General features: G+C 41.1%; 1 protein-coding gene across 9 annotated transcripts in view; it reads left to right on the top strand.

Moving 5' to 3' along the window:
• The first annotated feature begins 2,864 nt into the window (after nucleotides 1-2,864).
• The window catches only part of CUL2 (cullin 2), an 88,885-nt gene continuing 74,047 nt past the window's right edge, over nucleotides 2,865-17,702 (top strand). Inside the window, exons 1-5 of one of the 9 annotated variants that reach the window (XM_073334442.2) lie at nucleotides 3,152-3,302; nucleotides 6,347-6,408; nucleotides 7,979-8,048; nucleotides 8,657-8,795; nucleotides 17,342-17,444. In XM_073334442.2, coding sequence (XP_073190543.1) covers nucleotides 8,677-8,795; nucleotides 17,342-17,444 — 222 coding nt within the window. In that variant the 5' untranslated portion in view covers nucleotides 3,152-3,302; nucleotides 6,347-6,408; nucleotides 7,979-8,048; nucleotides 8,657-8,676. Of the gene's footprint in view, nucleotides 3,074-3,146; nucleotides 3,303-6,346; nucleotides 6,409-7,895; nucleotides 8,049-8,656; nucleotides 8,796-17,341; nucleotides 17,445-17,702 lie in introns of those variants that run through there. The other 8 variants (XM_073334441.2, XM_073334440.2, XR_012157612.1 and 5 more) reach the window with 8 other exon arrangements.

Here is a 17,702-nt window from a genome sequence, read left to right as displayed (position 1 = left end):
ATATCTTCTTGATTACTGAATAAGAGTGTTCTGAGGAGAGATGCAAATGACCAGGCCCCTCTCAAGAGAAAACTGGCCTAGCCTCCTGGAAGAATGAGAGATGAGCACTGTTTGGGAAGGAGATGCCTGAGCCCTATTAAAATTAGGAAGAAATTGATAGACTGTGAAGGTAAAAGCTTGATGGGTTGTTTGTTTGGGTTGAAGGGTTGGAAAAAAGTAGAGAGTACTGTAGTGGGGTGTCTTTGTTCAGAGAGGCCATTTATAAATGGCTATATCCTTGAAGGGAGGAGCTGGTTTACAGGTGTGATTCAGCATGATGGGAGAAGAGCAGAGAGGAAGTTTAAGAGGTAAGGGACAGATGGGTAAAGTCAACTGTGAATATATACAACTTATAAAAATGTTAGTTTTACATAAGTTAGTTTACACCTTTTTCAGGGGCCAATGTAGGTAGGTCTGTGGTGGAATTTAGCAATCCTGCCCAACTTATACAAACTGCAAAAGGCATCATTAAGCAAAACAGCAGCCTGCTAAGTTATGTCTTGGCTAAGAAAACTTTCACTCTTCCCAGTGACTGGCAACTGATGATTCCCGCAGCATATCCTTAGTGAAAACTGAAGAGGCAGCTATGTAGAATACTGTGAGGAGTCCCTGGGGGTGGAAGGTACATAAGAATGGCTATACTAGGTCAGACCAAAGGTCCATCAAGCCCAGTATCCTGTCTTTCAAGAGTGGCCAATGCCAGGTGCCCCAGGGGCACTGAACAGAACAGGTAATCATCAAGTGATCCTTTCCCTGTCGCTCATTCCAGCTTCTTTGGCAAACAGAGGCTAGGGACACCATACCTGCCCATTTCCAGGATCCCAACAGGCTGGCTTATAGTCATTGATGGACCTATCCGTCATGAATTTATCTAGTTCTTTTTTTGAACCCTGTTATAGTCTTGGCCTTCCACAACATCCTCGGGCAAGGCGTTCCACAGGTTGACTGTGTGTTGTGTGAAAAAACACTTTTGTTTTAAACCTGCTGCCTATTAATTTAATTTGGTGACCCCTAGTTCTTGTATTATGATAAGGAGTAAATAACACTTCCTTATTTACTTCCTCCACACCAGCCATGATTTTCTACACCTCTATCATATCCCCCAGTAATTGTCTTTTTTCCAAGCTGAAAAGTCCCAGTCTTATTCATTGCTCCTCATATAGAAGCCGTTCCATACCCCTTATCATTTTTGTTGCCCTTTTTTGAACCTTTTCCAATTCCAATATATCTTTTTTTGAGATGGAGTGACCACATCTGCACAAGATGTGGGTGTACCATGGATTTATATAGAGGCAATATGATATTTTCTCTCATTATCTATCCCTTTCTGAATGATTCCCAACATTTTGTTTGCTTTTTTGACTGCTGCTGCACATTTAATGTATGTTTTCAGAGAACTATCCACAATGACTCCAAGATCTCTTTCTTGACTGGTAACAGCTAATTTAGACCCCAACATTTTTTATGTATAGTTGGGATTATATTTTCCAATGTGCATTACTTTGCGTTTATCCACATTAAATTTCATCTGCCATTTTGTTGCCCAGTCACTCAGTTCTGTGAGATCCTTTCGTAGCTCTTTGCAGTCTGCCTGGGACTTAACTATTTTGAGTAATTTTGTATCATCTGCAAATTTTGCCACCTCACTGTTTTCCCCTTTTTCCAGATCATTTATGAATATGTTGAATGGGACCGGTCCTTGTACAGACCCCTGGGGAACACCACTATTTACCTCTCTCTATTCTGAAAACTGACCATTTATTCCTACCCATTGTTTCCTATCTTTTAAACAGTTACCAAACCATGAGGACCTTCCCTCTTATCCCCCCATGACAGGTAGGAGCATATCAAGCTGTGAGAATCTCATGGGTAGTGGGAAATTTGTTATAAATTATGTGGAGATGTGAGTGAGACCTCTAAGTAATCACATGTGGACTGCCTTCACTAGGGAAAAAGTGTTCTTAGTTTGTGTGTAAACTACAGACTGGCTTGTCTTCATTAGGAGTTTATCTTGCGTGAGTTAAGTCGATTGAGAACACCTTCCCACAGCCGGGCGAGGAAGGTCATGGGGGAGTTGACAGTAGAGGCAGCAGGGGAGTTAGCTGTGAATGTATGTTTGGCGATCTAGGTATTTCGTTATAAATGCCTGTGATTAGGCTCCAAGTGTATGTCCTGTGTTATAAGCGTTTTCTTTATTTACAGTACTTATTTTCAGTCAAGCAGTGGTATGAATACAATAGTAAATAACATGAAAATGCATAACCGGCTTTCTGGAAGGGCTGCATGCCCCGCCTCCCACCCCTCCCCGCAAGAGGCACTCCCTCGGCCCCTAGGGAATGGGACTCTAATAGAGTGCAAGATGAGACCTTCCTGGGCGGACGGATGATCCCACATCTCCCTGCTGGAGGGTTTCTTGTACTGAATCTATTCCTGTGTTTTTAATCCTGTGAAAGGTTGGAGGCATGCGAGTCGTGTGGCGCGGCTGTATGGGAGGACGCAGCAGTGGTGTGTGTGCAGGATGTGCTGCAAGCGCACAGGGAGGAAAAGTGAGAGCAGTAGCCGTGGTGGAGTGGCAGAGCCGCGACTGCAATGCTGGAGATCGGTGTGAGCGCAGTCCCATATGCCTAACTTGTATTGCCCCAACGAGGCTCCATTTCAAGCCGTGCGTGCAGTGCACCACGGAGACTGATTTATTGCACAGAAGAGCTGGAGCATGCGCAGAAGAAACCATATGGAAGCTGGTGAGTAACGCATGCGCATGGAGGAGAAGGGAAATAAATCCGAACAAGCAGCGCGAAGCATGCGCATGCGGACCCCGCCTGGCCTTGCGCTAAGGGGAGTTCAATTAGTTATTTGCGGTAACAGAAGTCGAATGAATTTAGACTCTCTGCACTTCCCGTAGTGTGGACTGTACCAAAGCCGGCCGGCCGGGGGGAGAGGTGCATCGCGGCCAGGCCCGGCCGTTCGCCCAGCGCCTTTGGGCAGACGCAAGCAGTGGCCGGCTGTGTGAGTTGAGGCGCACGCAGCGAGGCGGGTGAGTATCCGGCAGGACCCGAGCGCGATGGGGCCGGAGTGTCCGGAGGCTTCCCCCCCCACACCCCGCGGTCTGCAGTGCATTGGCGGCGCCGGCGGAGCGACGGGGCTGGGGGCCGCGGCTGGGTAATGGCAGCGCTGTGAGGAGGGGGAGCGGGGCAGGGACTGCAGCCTCAGGACACGGAGGAGGGAGGCCGGCCGGCTCCGCTGACTCAGGCCTCTGCTGCCAGGTAACCCCGCGCTGGAGGCGCCTCTGGCTCCCCAGCGAACGCCGTGGGGAAGCGGAGTGAGGGCTGCCCCGGCTCCGAGGGGGTATGACCTCCTCGCGCACGGCCTGGATCCGCTGGGCCCGGCTCTGGGGGGCATGTTACCGCCGAGCGCATTTGCTGGCCCTGCGCCTCCCGCGAGGGCGGACTCCTTCCCCTCTCCCCCGGGGTCTGTTGGCTGCTCCCCAAAACCCCTGGCCCTCGTGACGGGTTTTGTTCTCCCCACGCTAAGCCCCGCCGGGTTGAGGTCCCGGCCATGTTTGACTCCTTGCACCCGTTCTGAGTTGTTCCTCGCAGGCCCCGAAATCCGCCCCCGGCCCTCGAGGGAATGTTACACCCCCGTCCCCGCCAGTTTCACTTTTGGTTTGGGAGTGAATAATGTGGGTGTGGAGGGGCAGGGAGGTGAGGGACCCACCGCTCACTCAGCCTACTCATTCCGCTGCTGGGCCATTTCGAGGTTGCTGGACTGGCCAACTTAAATCTTTTCGATGTTCCAACTTCAGTAGGCAATGTTTCTCCCCCTGGCTGGCCCCCGCACTCCACCCTTGTGTCTTTTTGTTTTCACAACATATTTATATAGCTGAGAACTATTGGGACCTGCATGTGGTCACACAACCTGCGTTTATCACATTTAATAGCCGCACTCTCATAAACAGCACATATGAGGACGGGAACCAAAGGCTGTTTGCTGCTTCTAATGTACGATGGGGTTAAAGTATGTCTACCTGTTTCACTAGTGAAACCCCTGGGTGTAGAGTAGACCTGCACTGATGCAGCTTACTTCAGAGCAAGATGCACTAGTTTGTTACTTTTTATAGTAGTGCAGTGTGTCCGCATTGTAGCTACACTTACACACACAAGTGTTTTTGTAACACCCCTTATAAACTAATTAATCCTCAGAAAATTCAGTACGGGTTGTCTATCTAAAAATGTTTTGAAATTATAAAAAGAAATTATGTAAATACTTTGCTGGAGAAAAACTGCAATAATGTATCCATCTCCAATAAGCACTCTATCTCAAGCCAGTTAATATTTTACATTTGTGGGTTTTTTTGTCACAAAGGATCTGAAACTGCTATACAGACTACATATATGCAGCACCACTGAAATACTGCTTCATTGGTCCTGTATGCCTCATGGCGGGGGGGGGGGGGGGGGGATAATTCATTCTTCTGTAGAGATACTCAGAGAGAATTGGGGCAGCAACAAACTGGTGCACAGCATGCCACCCAACCCTGTTGAGGGGATGTGGGGACATGGCAATTAAACCCTGCTCATACAAAAACTGCCATGGGATCCTTCATACTCTTAAAGAGCAGAGATAACTTCTGCTTAGGTCTCATCAAAAAGTGTTCCCACATATTTTAATATAATTGTGTGATTAATCCTTTTAGATGAAGACCAGTTACTAATTTTTGTTGGTTGCCAAAGACCTGCTTTGTTGTGGTTTGTTTCTTAGTTTCTTTTACTGGTGTTCATCTTCGTTTTGGAAGACATATCCCTCAAATCTCTCCCCTTCCTGGGATTTATTATAACTTGTTGCCATTTTTGTCAATTCATATTAAGAGTAGCAATATATTATCTCTGGATTCTGGAAAATATCTTTTCTTTAAACATAGTAGTGTCCATTTTACAAATGTTTTGAATGTTTCTACGAAACTGAAAATACTAATACATCACTTGGTGTGTGTTAATAGTAATTTTTTTTTAAGCAGGAAAAAGGCTGCTGTTTTAGAACCTAGGACAGTATCTTGATGTAACTTGGTGTTCTCATCTGTATAAATGTCCAATACTGCTCAGAATCCTACTAAGCTCTCTTTCTTCATGTTATTCTAGTGATGAGTTCCACAAGCCAATTTTTTAAAATATTTCCTTTTATCAGTTCAAAACTTACTGCCTTTAAATTTTATTAAATTTCCCTTTGTTACTGTTGGAGAAGATAAATAGAAGTGCCTCATCTACTGTCTCTTAAATCATGCATTATTTTGTATGCTTTTCCCATCTTCCCGCTTTGTGTCCTCTTCAAACTACACTGACCTAATCTTTGCAGTCTTTATATGCAAGTTTTTTCCATGCTTCAGATCACTTTTGTCAGGGATCTCTGAACACCCTCTATTTCTTCTATATCTCTTTTAGAGAAAGTGGCCAATATTTGAATATGGTATACTAAATGAAAGTGTACCATTCTTCTGTATAATGGTATTTGTATTATATAGTCGAACACTTTTTGTCTTTTTTGCTGCCGTTGCATATTGAAAAGAGGTTGACTTATTTTTTTAATTTTATGCATTTGACAGCACTTTGTCAGTTTCAACTATTTTGTTCGTGGCTAGGTGCTCTTTTGTCTCATGCGCAAGCATGCACTTCTGTAGGGGGAATTCATGTGTACAGTCTTTCCTGTATAAGAGTATACCAGTAGCATAAAAAGCTACTCCTGTTCCTGAGTTTGGGACCCAGGGGAGTTGGCTTTTATCTAAAGATATCTGGATCTTTTGCTTCCTTGGTAAGGTAAAGCCTCTCCTATACTACTTCTCAGAATTTTGACCCTTTGAAGCACTGATATTCTACCTTCCTTCTGAGGCCAACTGTCAGTGGCCTTGTTTCTATTGCTTTCAAGCAATCCCTGCTGACCTCAATCTGTTTGGACATTGTATAGAAGCCATACACAGCAACTATGTAATCCACTGGGCTAGGAACCATTCAGTAAGGAAGCAAATTTATTGCCAAAGTAGAGAATGCTACTTAGTTAGGATAGTTTTCAGCCAGTAGAGAAGACTCCAGAAAATACCAACAGCAGTTACTATGTAGTAGGTGAGTGTGCTGACACATGCGGTGAATTCCTAAATGTTACCAGGTTGGTACCCTTCAAGTTGACCAGCTTTGTTACAAATAGAGAGTCATTACTCCTTGAGAAAGGAGACAATTTTTCTCTCTGCAAGACAGTTAAGGTCATTGAACGATAATCCTTTCAAGGCTTCAATGTAAAAAAATGAATAATTTTCCAACAGATCAAGATACATAACAAAGGATGAGCTTTCTGGATGATGATGAACTTTGACTGTTGTTCAAGGTGACTGAATTAAACCTGTTACTGAGTGCCTAAGGATTGTCACTCCAGTATTATAGGAGATCACATTGTAATACTGCAGTGCACAACCCAACATTTTACACTGCACTCCTGACTTAAAGGATGGGCTGCCTCCTTCTGTCCCTCCTTCTCATAGAAAAGTTCATAAGTACTAGAGAACCTTGTGTGTTCAAGCAGTGGCAATATGAAGGATTGTGAGGAGGCATCTCTAATTAAGAATGACAACTACAGGTCTTTCTGCTTCTCATGGACCAAGCACTGCAAGTAGCTGAGCTACAGAACGCTGTACTCTTCGGTGTCCGTTGACTATTTTTTTAGGTCCTTGAAGGTACTAAATCAGGGGTGGGCAAACCACGGGCTGGATCCGGCCCCTCAGGGCTTTGGATCCGGCTCACGGGATTGCCACCCCCATGGTGCCGCAGGCCCTGCGCCGCTCTCAGAAGCAGTCGGCACCATGTCAGGGGGGTGGAGGGGGGGCAGAGAGCTCTGTGTGTTGCCCTTGCCTCCAGGCACCACCCCCCGCAGCTCCCATTGGCCAGGAATGGGGAACTATGGCCAGTGGGAGCTTCAGGGGAGGTACCTGGAGGTGTGGCAAGGACAGTGCGGGGAGCCCCCCATGGCTGCGCAGGGACATGGTTCCTGCCGTTTCCCAGAGTGGCATGGGGCCAGAGCAGGCAGGGAGCTGCCCTGGATCCACTTTAGGTAAGCAGTGCTGGGCTGGAACCCGAACCCCTCCTGCACCCAGCCCCCCAACTCCCTTCCCTGAGCCCCGTCCTGCACTCCGAACCCTTCCTCTGCCCCAATCCCTTGCCCTGAGCCCAGTCCTGCACACTGCACTCCCTCCCACACCCCTGCCCAGGCCCTGCATACAATTTCCCCATCCAGCTGTGGCCCTCGGTCCAAAAAGTTTGTCCTCCACTGTACTAAATCATGAAGATCTGAAAGTGTCGGGATTCAAATAGAATAAGTACCTGATATGTATATAGAGCTCACCAGCATGATCATCTCAAAGTCTCAAGGGTAGAGTCTGTCCAGTTCACCATCGCTGTTAGTAACTATGTAACAGCATGTGAAGAGCATAAGCCTAACCCTTAACTGAAAGGGATAAGGAAGAAACTTTTTTATCTTACGGGAATAACCATCCCTGCCCATAAACCCATTGTCTGTACAGGGTTTCTTAATTTTTGTTTCTTGCTGCTGCCAGACACAGGATGCTATACTAGCTGGACCACTGGTCTGATCTAGTATGGTAATTCCTATGTTTTTAAAATTGACGCTCATCGCCTAACCTATGGCTCACTGATTTGATCACAACGCCTGGAGTCAACTTTACCTGGTTTAAGGATTACCAAGTATTCACATAACATAACATTATTAAAACCATTTGGAAAGAAAGTGTTGCCTAAGCTACTAACACTTGCTCATTCTGTTAGCAGCATATTCTGAAATACGTTTCTTCAGTGTGTTACAGTGTTAACCTCCTGCTTATTTTGTGTGTGCATGTGGAAAATATGTATGGTCAGTATAGCAAACTTATACTTGTGTTTTCCAGAAGAATACACAACTTCTTGACAAGCAAAGATGTAGAACTACTTTTTCATTGTTAATCATCAGAGTAAAAGGTAGATGGCTAGAGTTGTGCCTGGTCTGACAAATTTTCATGACAAATATTGGTGGCCTGAGATAGATGTAGGGCACACAATACTAACTTGTTTATACTTTTAATATATTCAGCATGTTGTACGTCATCTGAGAAACTGTAAGCTCCTTAGGGCAGGGACAATCTTACTTTGTTCAGAAGCAACCAAAGCAAATCATAGCATTATGTGAGAATGTTAAGTTGTAAACATTCCATGTTCCTGTTAAATATACATTATAAAACACTGTTCCATTCAGTTTGGCAGATTTGATGTTACTTTTTAGAAAGCTTAACTTCAGTCTTCATAGACTTGGACTTTGTGTGACCTTTAATGTTAGAATAAGAAGTGCATTTAATTTTTACTTAGGGTCCTTAATTCACAATATTACACCAGTGTACATAGTTATAATATAAAGAGAAAGTTTAAAGGTGATGCTTTTAAAGAAATTACTGTGTGCTTTAAAGGAAGAAGAGTGTCAGGGCTCTATCAGTTACTTTCTAAAAACTCTTGAAATGTTCTGTTTGACTGCTTCTTCATGTTTAGGAGGTTGAGACTAACGCTTTTTTTTTTTTTTCCGCCCCCCCCTACAGATTAACACTAAATCCCCACAATGTCCCTGAAACCACGAGTAGTTGATTTTGATGAAACATGGAACAAACTTCTAACAACAATTAAAGCCGTTGTAATGTTGGATTATGTTGAAAGAGCGACATGGAATGACCGCTTCTCGTATCCTTTAAACATAATTTCAACTTCATTTTTCTACATATGAATATATTTTAGCACAGAGGCCATCGCAGTTTGTAACACAGTAATGTGGGCTTGCTCCAAAATCCATCAAAATGAATGAGCTTATTTCATGGACTTCAATGAGTTTTGGATGAGGCGTTGAGAGGAAGACATGGGGTTTTGTACAAAATTACTTGTTTTTCACTGTTTTTGTATAGAAGTGGAAATAATCAAGTCTGAGTTTTTCACATTGATTTAAGCAGGATAAATCTTAGTAGGTGTAATGAGAGCTGTTTTAACTATTTTCTTTCCCTTCCAAAGAGGTATTTGTTTTTGTTGTTAAACTCATTTTATATCAATCTTCCACTACGCTGGAACTGTTCTACATTCAAAAAAGTTTAGGTTGAGACTCCTCCTCCTAAAAAGCAAGCTATTTTTAATTGTACACTCAAGTAAAACCACTTATTAGTTCTAAGTATTCTTGATAGCATGCAAAGACACAATTGTTATAACTCAGATCACTTCCTTAATAGTGGCCAAGGCAAAAACTTCTGCAGATTAGCAACTCGCATCCTGCTTTAATACCATTTTATTCTTCTCCAACAGCCAAGGATAAATACAGTTTTTGTTTTCTTAAATATAGCTTGTGGTGATACTCACCCTTCCCTCTTTTACGTATAGTCTTACGATATGAAGGATCTTCTTTTTTTGAGAGAAGCGTTGTCGCAACTAAAATAGGCCTCTAGCATAATGAAGAGACATAACCTACTGACTTTTTTTTTTTTTTGCCTTCATAGGGGAAAGCTGCCTTGTTATGGGGAATAATGGGTGAATTCTAAGCGACTTTTCAGAGACTCCCCTGCAGTCTGAATCCTTCTGAGAAGCAGTCATTTTCAGACCTAGGAGTCCACATACTACAGGACAAATTTGATACCTAGCTTTCTACCACATAAGTTTACAAAAAGGGAAGAGCCTTTTGAATCTACGTCCCATTTAACAAGCTGTTTGCATTTCAGAGTAGATGGCTTTCTATTGTGTCTCTAAATAATAACATAACATTGAGTTTGTTGCAAGTCCACTTACCACCTCACTTTTGAGGACAACAAGTTTTCTGATGGCTCTTGCATTAGAAACCCTTTTCTAATTGCACGTCTGGAGTCATGACTTCTCACCCTGTCTTTGGGACAGCCAGATTTAAAAAGTCAGACTTGTTACTTCTATAATTTAAAAAGCCACTAGCGATTTGGTTTTGAAGACTTGATTTTGTCAAATGGTTCTGTTACTCTTTAAGTGCAACTCCTGAAAACCAAAATAAGCTGTTTAAGAACTGCATGTTACAATCTCACAAGGAAGCATAAAGCAAGGCTGTAGCTCTGAGATGTAGAAGTTAGCCAGAATCTTTTTTTTAAAAAAATAATTCAAAATACTTGCAAATTTACAGTTATGCACTCCAAGAGCCTGCAAAGGAATAAGATGAGTGTTCCTGCCCTGATAAATCACCCACCACAGCATTATTTATTTATTTTTAAATTGTACATGGGAGCCATTGTTTTAAAAATTCAAGCTGGCAGCATTGCTCATGTTTCAGGAGACGTTGAAGTTGTTACTTCATAAATCACTATCTGGAGCTGAATATATATATATTTTTATGTGTTAAAAAATACTGCCTTTTTCCTGTATAACCCCAGTTTGTAACTTTTGTGTGAGGAACATGGAGATTATTTTTGAACCATGCATGACCAATTTTGTACTGATCCCCCTTCAGAACTTACTCTGCAGCTGACTGAACATCAGTCAACTAGAGAACACATACTAGCAGACTACCAAAATATGCTTAGTGGAGGCCCTTGATGTAATTCCTAGGACCCCGGTGGTCAAAAACTCTTAACTCCATGTTTAAGAACGTGGCAACATAGTGACTATTTTGGCATCTTGCAGCTATAGGAGAGGAAGAGATCTTCTTGGAATATCCTCTGCAGCAGGATGAGCTTCTGTAGCTTGTAGTTTCTAAGCAAAGATTGGCTCTTTTTGGAGCTTCTACTAGCTTAAGTAAATTATATACATCAACACAAGTCTCATTAGTGGGTATTCAAAAATTAATGACATTACCAATTTTTTTTCTGTACAGTCAGTGTTACAGTTTATTTCAGATTTGGAACAATCATTTAGTAATTCAGATGCTCTTACAGTGACACTTTAAAAAATAAAAAGCTAGTTTTAAAAAGCCAGCTTTTTTTACAAGCTGCATCCCACTCACCTGCTACAACAGCTTCAGATGTCTTGGTTAAATGAACATAGTTTAGTTTTGGAACAACCTGTTTCGTAAGAGAGTTCAGATTTTAGATATTTGCAAGGGCTTTAACCTTATACTAACTTGTCTTAAATGTATATGAAGGAAATGTTACACCATTTGCCTTTATTTTTCTTGTCTTTTATTAGACTTCGTAACCTAGAGAAGTAATGTGGCAAAGGCATTTTGAACTGTCATATTAAAACTCTCTCACTATTTAGCACACTTACTCATTATAGCACTATTGATCAGTCTGATCTGTTTATACCATCAATTTTTAAAATAAACTGCTACAACCAGAAGATGGTTATGAAGAATTAGGGGGAGGAGGAGGAAGTATTTAGTTTTTAATTGTGGTATGGTATTAGAAACCTAATATTTACTGTGAATAACTTAGTATTTATATTGCTACAGAAAAAGGAATCCAATTGATTCTAGACCACATTTTGTAGCAGTGTACACTGCAAAAATGGAGACCTATTTACAGGAGTTGAGATGGAGTTGAGTGGTCAAAGTGGGTGAGTGGTATTTCAATGAGGGATGGTGCTCTCAATGGATGAACCTCATTTCTGGCATTTGCTTCTCCCCTCTATTCCAACAGAGCCTGAGGTTTATTGATCTTCTTTTTATAGGGTTGTCTTTTTATTTAGAACAAGTCTCTTTAAAATGATGACAAAAACAGAATAAATGAGTTTTGGGATACCAACTGAATACTGTTACCTGCCTCTGATAAGGAGCAGCTCACAGACTGTCTCTTTATTTAAAGCATGACTCCTTTTTAGTTACCTTTTGACCTTCAGATTTCCTCTTTCTGCACCTCCACAGAAATAAAATTGTTCTGGCATTATTTCACTGTGCAGCTTTATCACAGTACAGATGCTAGTTTGCTTTTGTTTAAAACTTGTTACTGTAAGTATCTTAACTATTGAGAGTAACTTTTTAATTTAGAATGTTAACGTATCGAACAATTTGGTGTGGCAAAGCTTCTAATCAGTAGCTAGCAGGACACCAGTATTTTTTGTCAGATTTTATTGGGGTAAGGTAGCTAACTGCCTTTTTTTATTTCGCACACTGTTTAACAATAAAAGTAAATCTTTAGAAAGATGACGTTCAACAGTGCAGAATAGTGTGGCGTTTTGTTTTTCCTTTAGTCTGTTCCACAATATCCAGATTCACGTTTAATTGCAGAATTCCAGGTGCCTTGGCTTTTCACACCTGAATAGTCACTTTTTCAGCCAACCAAATAGACTTGGGGACATCCGAAATAAAGGATACTGTATATAGAATATTTCAATTGGGTATAAAATGCTAGTAGTATTTCCTGCTCTGTTTTCCCCCTAACATTTCACAAAGGATTCTGCAAGAGACTAGAAATCTGGGAGTCTGGATTTACCTTTTGTGGTTTTTTTTTTTTTTTTTACACTCCTATCTTAATTACACTCTTAAATAGGATGCCAGCATAATTCAGGCTTTCTTCAAGTGGGAGTCTGTTGCATGGACATGGCTGCCAGTCTTCAGAATGGGATGTGAGCTTCCCTTGTCAGCTGGTTCCAGATGACTTGCCTGTATAAGAATTCTCTGGAAGTTCTGCTTCTGTCTGATGTGCATCAGTTCAGAGACTTCTGCTACTATATGATTCTAATCTGGATGGGTTTTTGAACCTTGAGATGTGAGTGTTCAGGAGGATTTGGGGATCTCAGAGATTAGGTTGGTAATATTTATCCACCCTTTCTAGATCCTCTCCTTATCCTGAGACAAGCCTAGTTTTGCATTGCTGGCTCAGGCACAATGCAAGTGACAGCTGCCATTCATAGTGTCACATACATACTCCACGTGCTCTTGCAACCTCTTCTCTCTACTTAGGGACATGTGCCAGTTGTGCCTCAACTTATTTGGCTTTAGCCAGCTGTCAGATATAGCGGCTGAAATGAAAGGACAGCTGGCTTCCATTGTTCAAGATAAACCCTTGCATAGTAGAAGCAGGATTCCATTCCATCTCCCAAAAGGACAGGAGAGACCCCAGGACAGAAATGACTAGGCACGTCTTGGTTTGGAAATGGATATTTTTGGGACATATTAACAGGAGTTTTTAATCACCCTTTTCTTTCTTAGGGGACTTCCTTTGTGAGGGAAGAGGTATTTCTTTTAGCCAACTGTGAGGACAAGCTTGACTGAGGAATCGCCTCCACTATCTCTAAATTATCTATATGAACTGACCCTTTTTTGGGGAGCCAACAGTCTGAGTATTTCACAGGTTTTTTTCCTCTAATTAAACATAATTTTTTTGCCTTCGATAGAATTATTTTTTTAATGTCCCACTGCTACTCAGAAGGCTCTTCCACTTCAACCAAGAAAGAAAGTGAGCTTACTCCTGTGCCAGGATGGGGAAGGAAGAACCACAAAAATAAACTTTTTCCTTCTTATTCCTGATACTGTATTCTAGAGGATGCCTGTCTGATTCAGTTACTGTTTGACTCCATTGGCTAGAGAAGCTGCAGATCCAACCTGAGTTAAATACTTTTCTGAAGGGTCAAACAGGAGTTGGTGATACTAGTGCACAAATCGATAAAGAAAATTATTTGCTTACAGTGGGAAGCCCCTGTGAAATTCAAACAGTGCAGGTAGTTGCTTATATTCAGCATGCTTACAGAAGTCAAGAAGTAGTTGAACAGATTCCTCAAGTAGCTATAACTTCAGCTGTAGCTTCTTAGCTAAGTATAAAGTTTATTCCAGCTAAGGGATACTTCTTCCCTAAAGACGGGGAAGAAGAATTCTTCTGGGGAAGAAGTCTAATGCTTTGGCAGGTATTATTCAGGCTTCTGTCAAAACAACTTACTTTAACAGGATAGCCTTGAGTAATGAGTTAAATCTGTCAGGGCAAGAAAATTTAAGTTTAGTACTGAGAGAGAATTCTACTATCTGCATTTCTGGTAGATTTTGCATTTGACGCTATTAAATTCTCTACTTTTGCTAGCGCTTCTAACCTAGGCAGGTGTGCTTGCTTACCTGGAAGGCAGATGAATAAGTCAAGTAGCTTCATCTGTGTTTTATTTTAAAAAAGCTTTTGTTGAGTTATTTGGCCAAAGCAATTATGGCACCTCAGAAGATTTTCTGAGCCTGGAGCTGTAAGAAAAGAGAATTTTCCATATGTTGGAAAGGCTTGGAATGATGGGAAGGGGAACTAGGGTTTGAGCCTCTTTAGATCCAACAAAAGCCATTTTGACACCTTCTTATGGCCCTGAAGTAAGGGCAAGACTTTCTATGTATTAAAAATAAACAATCTATCTAATACACACAGGATATGAATTAGGATATGCTGTGGAGCTCCTTTAATCCTGCTCTTCACAACAAACTATCCCCAGCTTTCTCCAGTCTTGTAGTGACATATAGTGTCAACAGCGATCTCTAATTTTTGGAAACTGAGGCACTTAAGTTGTCCCACTGAGAGAGCAGCATTTAAGGGATTTTACTCTGTATTCTTTGTGGTCCCCAGGACGAATGGCACAGTGAGCAATTCTAGCACTTGAAGGGCACATCTTGCTCATGGAAAATCAGCAAGCTCAGGATGGAAACTGGTTTCTGTCACTTTGTCTATCCAGAATTATTGGTACCCTCATGAGGTTGCTGTGTACTGTGGTGTTCTGTATAAACATCTTGCCTTCGGCCCATGAGGACTCTTCAAGTTTGATTCTCAGAAGCTGGCCACACAGCTCCCTGAAGGAAAAAAAGCTAAAGATTCCACCAAGAGAGATGCATGTGAGTCTATGCAATTTGAGTGCAAAGGGGACCACAAGTCAAAATTTGTCTCCTGTTACCCTGAGTTTGGAACTATCAGATCATAAAAGACCTACAGTCTTGCCTGGACTAAGCACATTTCTTCATCCATGTCAAAATCTTGACTATAGAATAGTAAATAAACAGCAGAATCCTGGGGGCTCTTTTCTTTAGAGACACCACAATCCTTCTCCAGTGGATTCAGTTGCTTGCTTTTATCCAAGAAGGCTCACACTTGGCTCCGCAATAGCGTGGCTAAGCAGTCTGCAGCTTCACCTGGAAGTAAGTGTCTCAATGAATTTTTCACTTTAGTGTCCCAGTGGTGTGTTCCCAAGTTTTGGATCTCTGTGTGTCAAAGATCAATGCGAAGATGTAATTTTTCAAGGACAAGAATGCCAGAGAGTTGGTGTCCTGTTAACCATGTCTAAACTACCGCCTGTATGCCTGCTTTTTTCCTTCCTCAAGCCAAGGATCTCCCCAGAATCCAAGTGCACAGAACTATTCACTGATCCCCATGCAGGAGGATGTGGTGGTATTCTGTAATGGAGAATTTCAGAGACCACCTCTACCATCGTACTGCTGCACCTTCTGTGTTTGGGTTCCACCCCTGCAACCAAACACAGCCTGTCTGTTGACAAGAAAAAATAGAGACTACTTTGTCTCCACTATTCTGTTTTCTGTGCTATAGTATTGTGGAAAGTGAGCTACATTTGTATACTGTTTCCCTGGAAAATCAGGGAGCCTGCTGAAAGCTAAGATGTCATATAATCCATTTTCTTCAGGAAGGAATTTCTTTGTGTATGAGTTCAACATGACGGCATAGTGAATGTCCTCAATTTCCCAGAGAAGACCTGCTGTATCCATTCATCCCATGTATCAAGATTTTTCAAACTGGCTAATCCTCACTCTAAGTGATCAACATGGAAATTCATGCTGTTTCTAATATGTCATCCCTATGAATCATTGGCATGGTGCCAACCACACTGTTAAATGATAAATGTGTTTTACCAGGGTTTCCATCCAATAATTTCCTTCCCTCTTTGCATGCTGAGGAGAACCCTTCTTGTAAAGTTTTATATTAATATAATACTCCACACACAGATTACAATTCTTGGCTTCTAAGATGCCAGCTACCACATAAACCCCTTTCTGACTTGTTTGTTTTTGTACTTGCATTTAAAACTAAGAATTACCAGTAGGTTTGGAAAATTTATTTGAAACTTCTTTGTATATTTTTTATTGGTGTTGAATGAGAAAATGGCTTGCCTGCTGTCCGTCTCCTTTTAAACTTTTAGCAGGCATGCAAACATGCCATCCTAAACTTAATGTAGTACATGATTAGAGGAAGATGGGTCATGTGTGCTATCTTGCAGTTGATATAATCTTTTGTATGCAAAGGTTTATTTCTAAGATACTGTACTTCTAGCAGGGATGATTACATAAACTTAGTAAAATGGATCAGCATGAATGGGTTTTTCATTTTTTTTTTCTTTTGCCTTTCTACTTTTCAAAGGTTACTAAGCAATACATACTAAAAAAAATTGCCTAGTGACCCTAGTATCTGTAAAGGAATCATCTTTATTCTAAAATGTATATTGTTTCCTTGACCAAGTGATAAATTGTTGAGAAATTACCTTTTCTAGTCAACTTTCCCAACTACAAGCTTTGTGCTTGCTTCACACTTAACTAAGCAAGTCATAAGAGCAAAAGTGAATCCATTCTTCAGTGTCAGTTTCTCTCCATACCCCAAAAATAGCAAGCATAAAAATTCTAATATACTCATAATTCTATATAGGATGGGGATGATTTTTGGCAAATAAAAAGCATCTATTTTGGTTGAGTGTGAAAAATAATTCTTCAGTTTTTGAAATTACCTAACCTTTTTATTTTAAAAGGTCACAGCTTCAGAAACCAGGGAAGTTATATTTCTCACAGAGCAAGGTAAATACTTGTCAAAAATCCATCAACTTTATTTTTTAGTTTCCACTACAAAAGACTTCTTTTACTAATACAGTTGTTAAATACTAGGATTCCAAAACCTATATAAATTGATTTTTCTTAGTATGTGTGGTGGTAATTCACTAAGTTCATAGATCTCTAAAAATGCAATGAAGTGGTAACTTAAGACCATATGCTTTTAGTAAAGCTAATGATGCAAGACTTTAAAAAGTGCGCCTAAATTCATCCTTAGACAATAAGGGACCGAATTTTAAACAGTGCTGAGCACTGAATTGTTGGGCGCCCAGCACTTTGAAAACCAGGCTATTTTTTAGGTGTCTAAATGTGTACTTTGGCCAAGGTGTTCTAAAACAGTGTGCCTAATGTCTTACTGTTCGAAGAAATGGTATCCAAAGAAGTATTGTGCATACACCTGTGTGACACATTATAATTCTGATTTATCCAAAATGTGAAAAACATAAGTATAACCTTAAATTTACAAAACCTGTTTAAAGAACCTTTTAAACCTTGACTTCAAACTCAGGGACATTTATGCTTTATGTGTGGCCTATCCAGAACCTCTTGGAGAGAGACTTTATACGGAGACTAAATTTTTTTTGGAAAATCATGTACGCCATTTGCACAAGGTAACTATTATATGACTAAAAATATGCATGTTTTGTCACTGTACTTAACAAAGAAATTCTGCAAGTCCTATGTGGATAGATGTAGCTGACGAGTACATATTCTTGCTGCTTTCACTACTCCTTAAAGGGAGTATAAAACATGGTCTCATAACCCAAAAGTAGTACAGTTTGTTACATTTTGTTGGCTTGAGGGGGATTGTAAATGTGTTTAGTGTGACTGGATAACTTCAACTATAATTATTTAAATAGTTTTCCAAA

This window comes from Lepidochelys kempii, chromosome 2 (assembly GCF_965140285.1).
Source record: "Lepidochelys kempii isolate rLepKem1 chromosome 2, rLepKem1.hap1, whole genome shotgun sequence".
Classification (NCBI taxonomy): Eukaryota; Metazoa; Chordata; order Testudines; family Cheloniidae; genus Lepidochelys; species Lepidochelys kempii.
The sequence above is the reverse complement of the archived record's forward strand: the minus strand, read 5'-3'. Positions and strand labels throughout refer to the sequence as shown.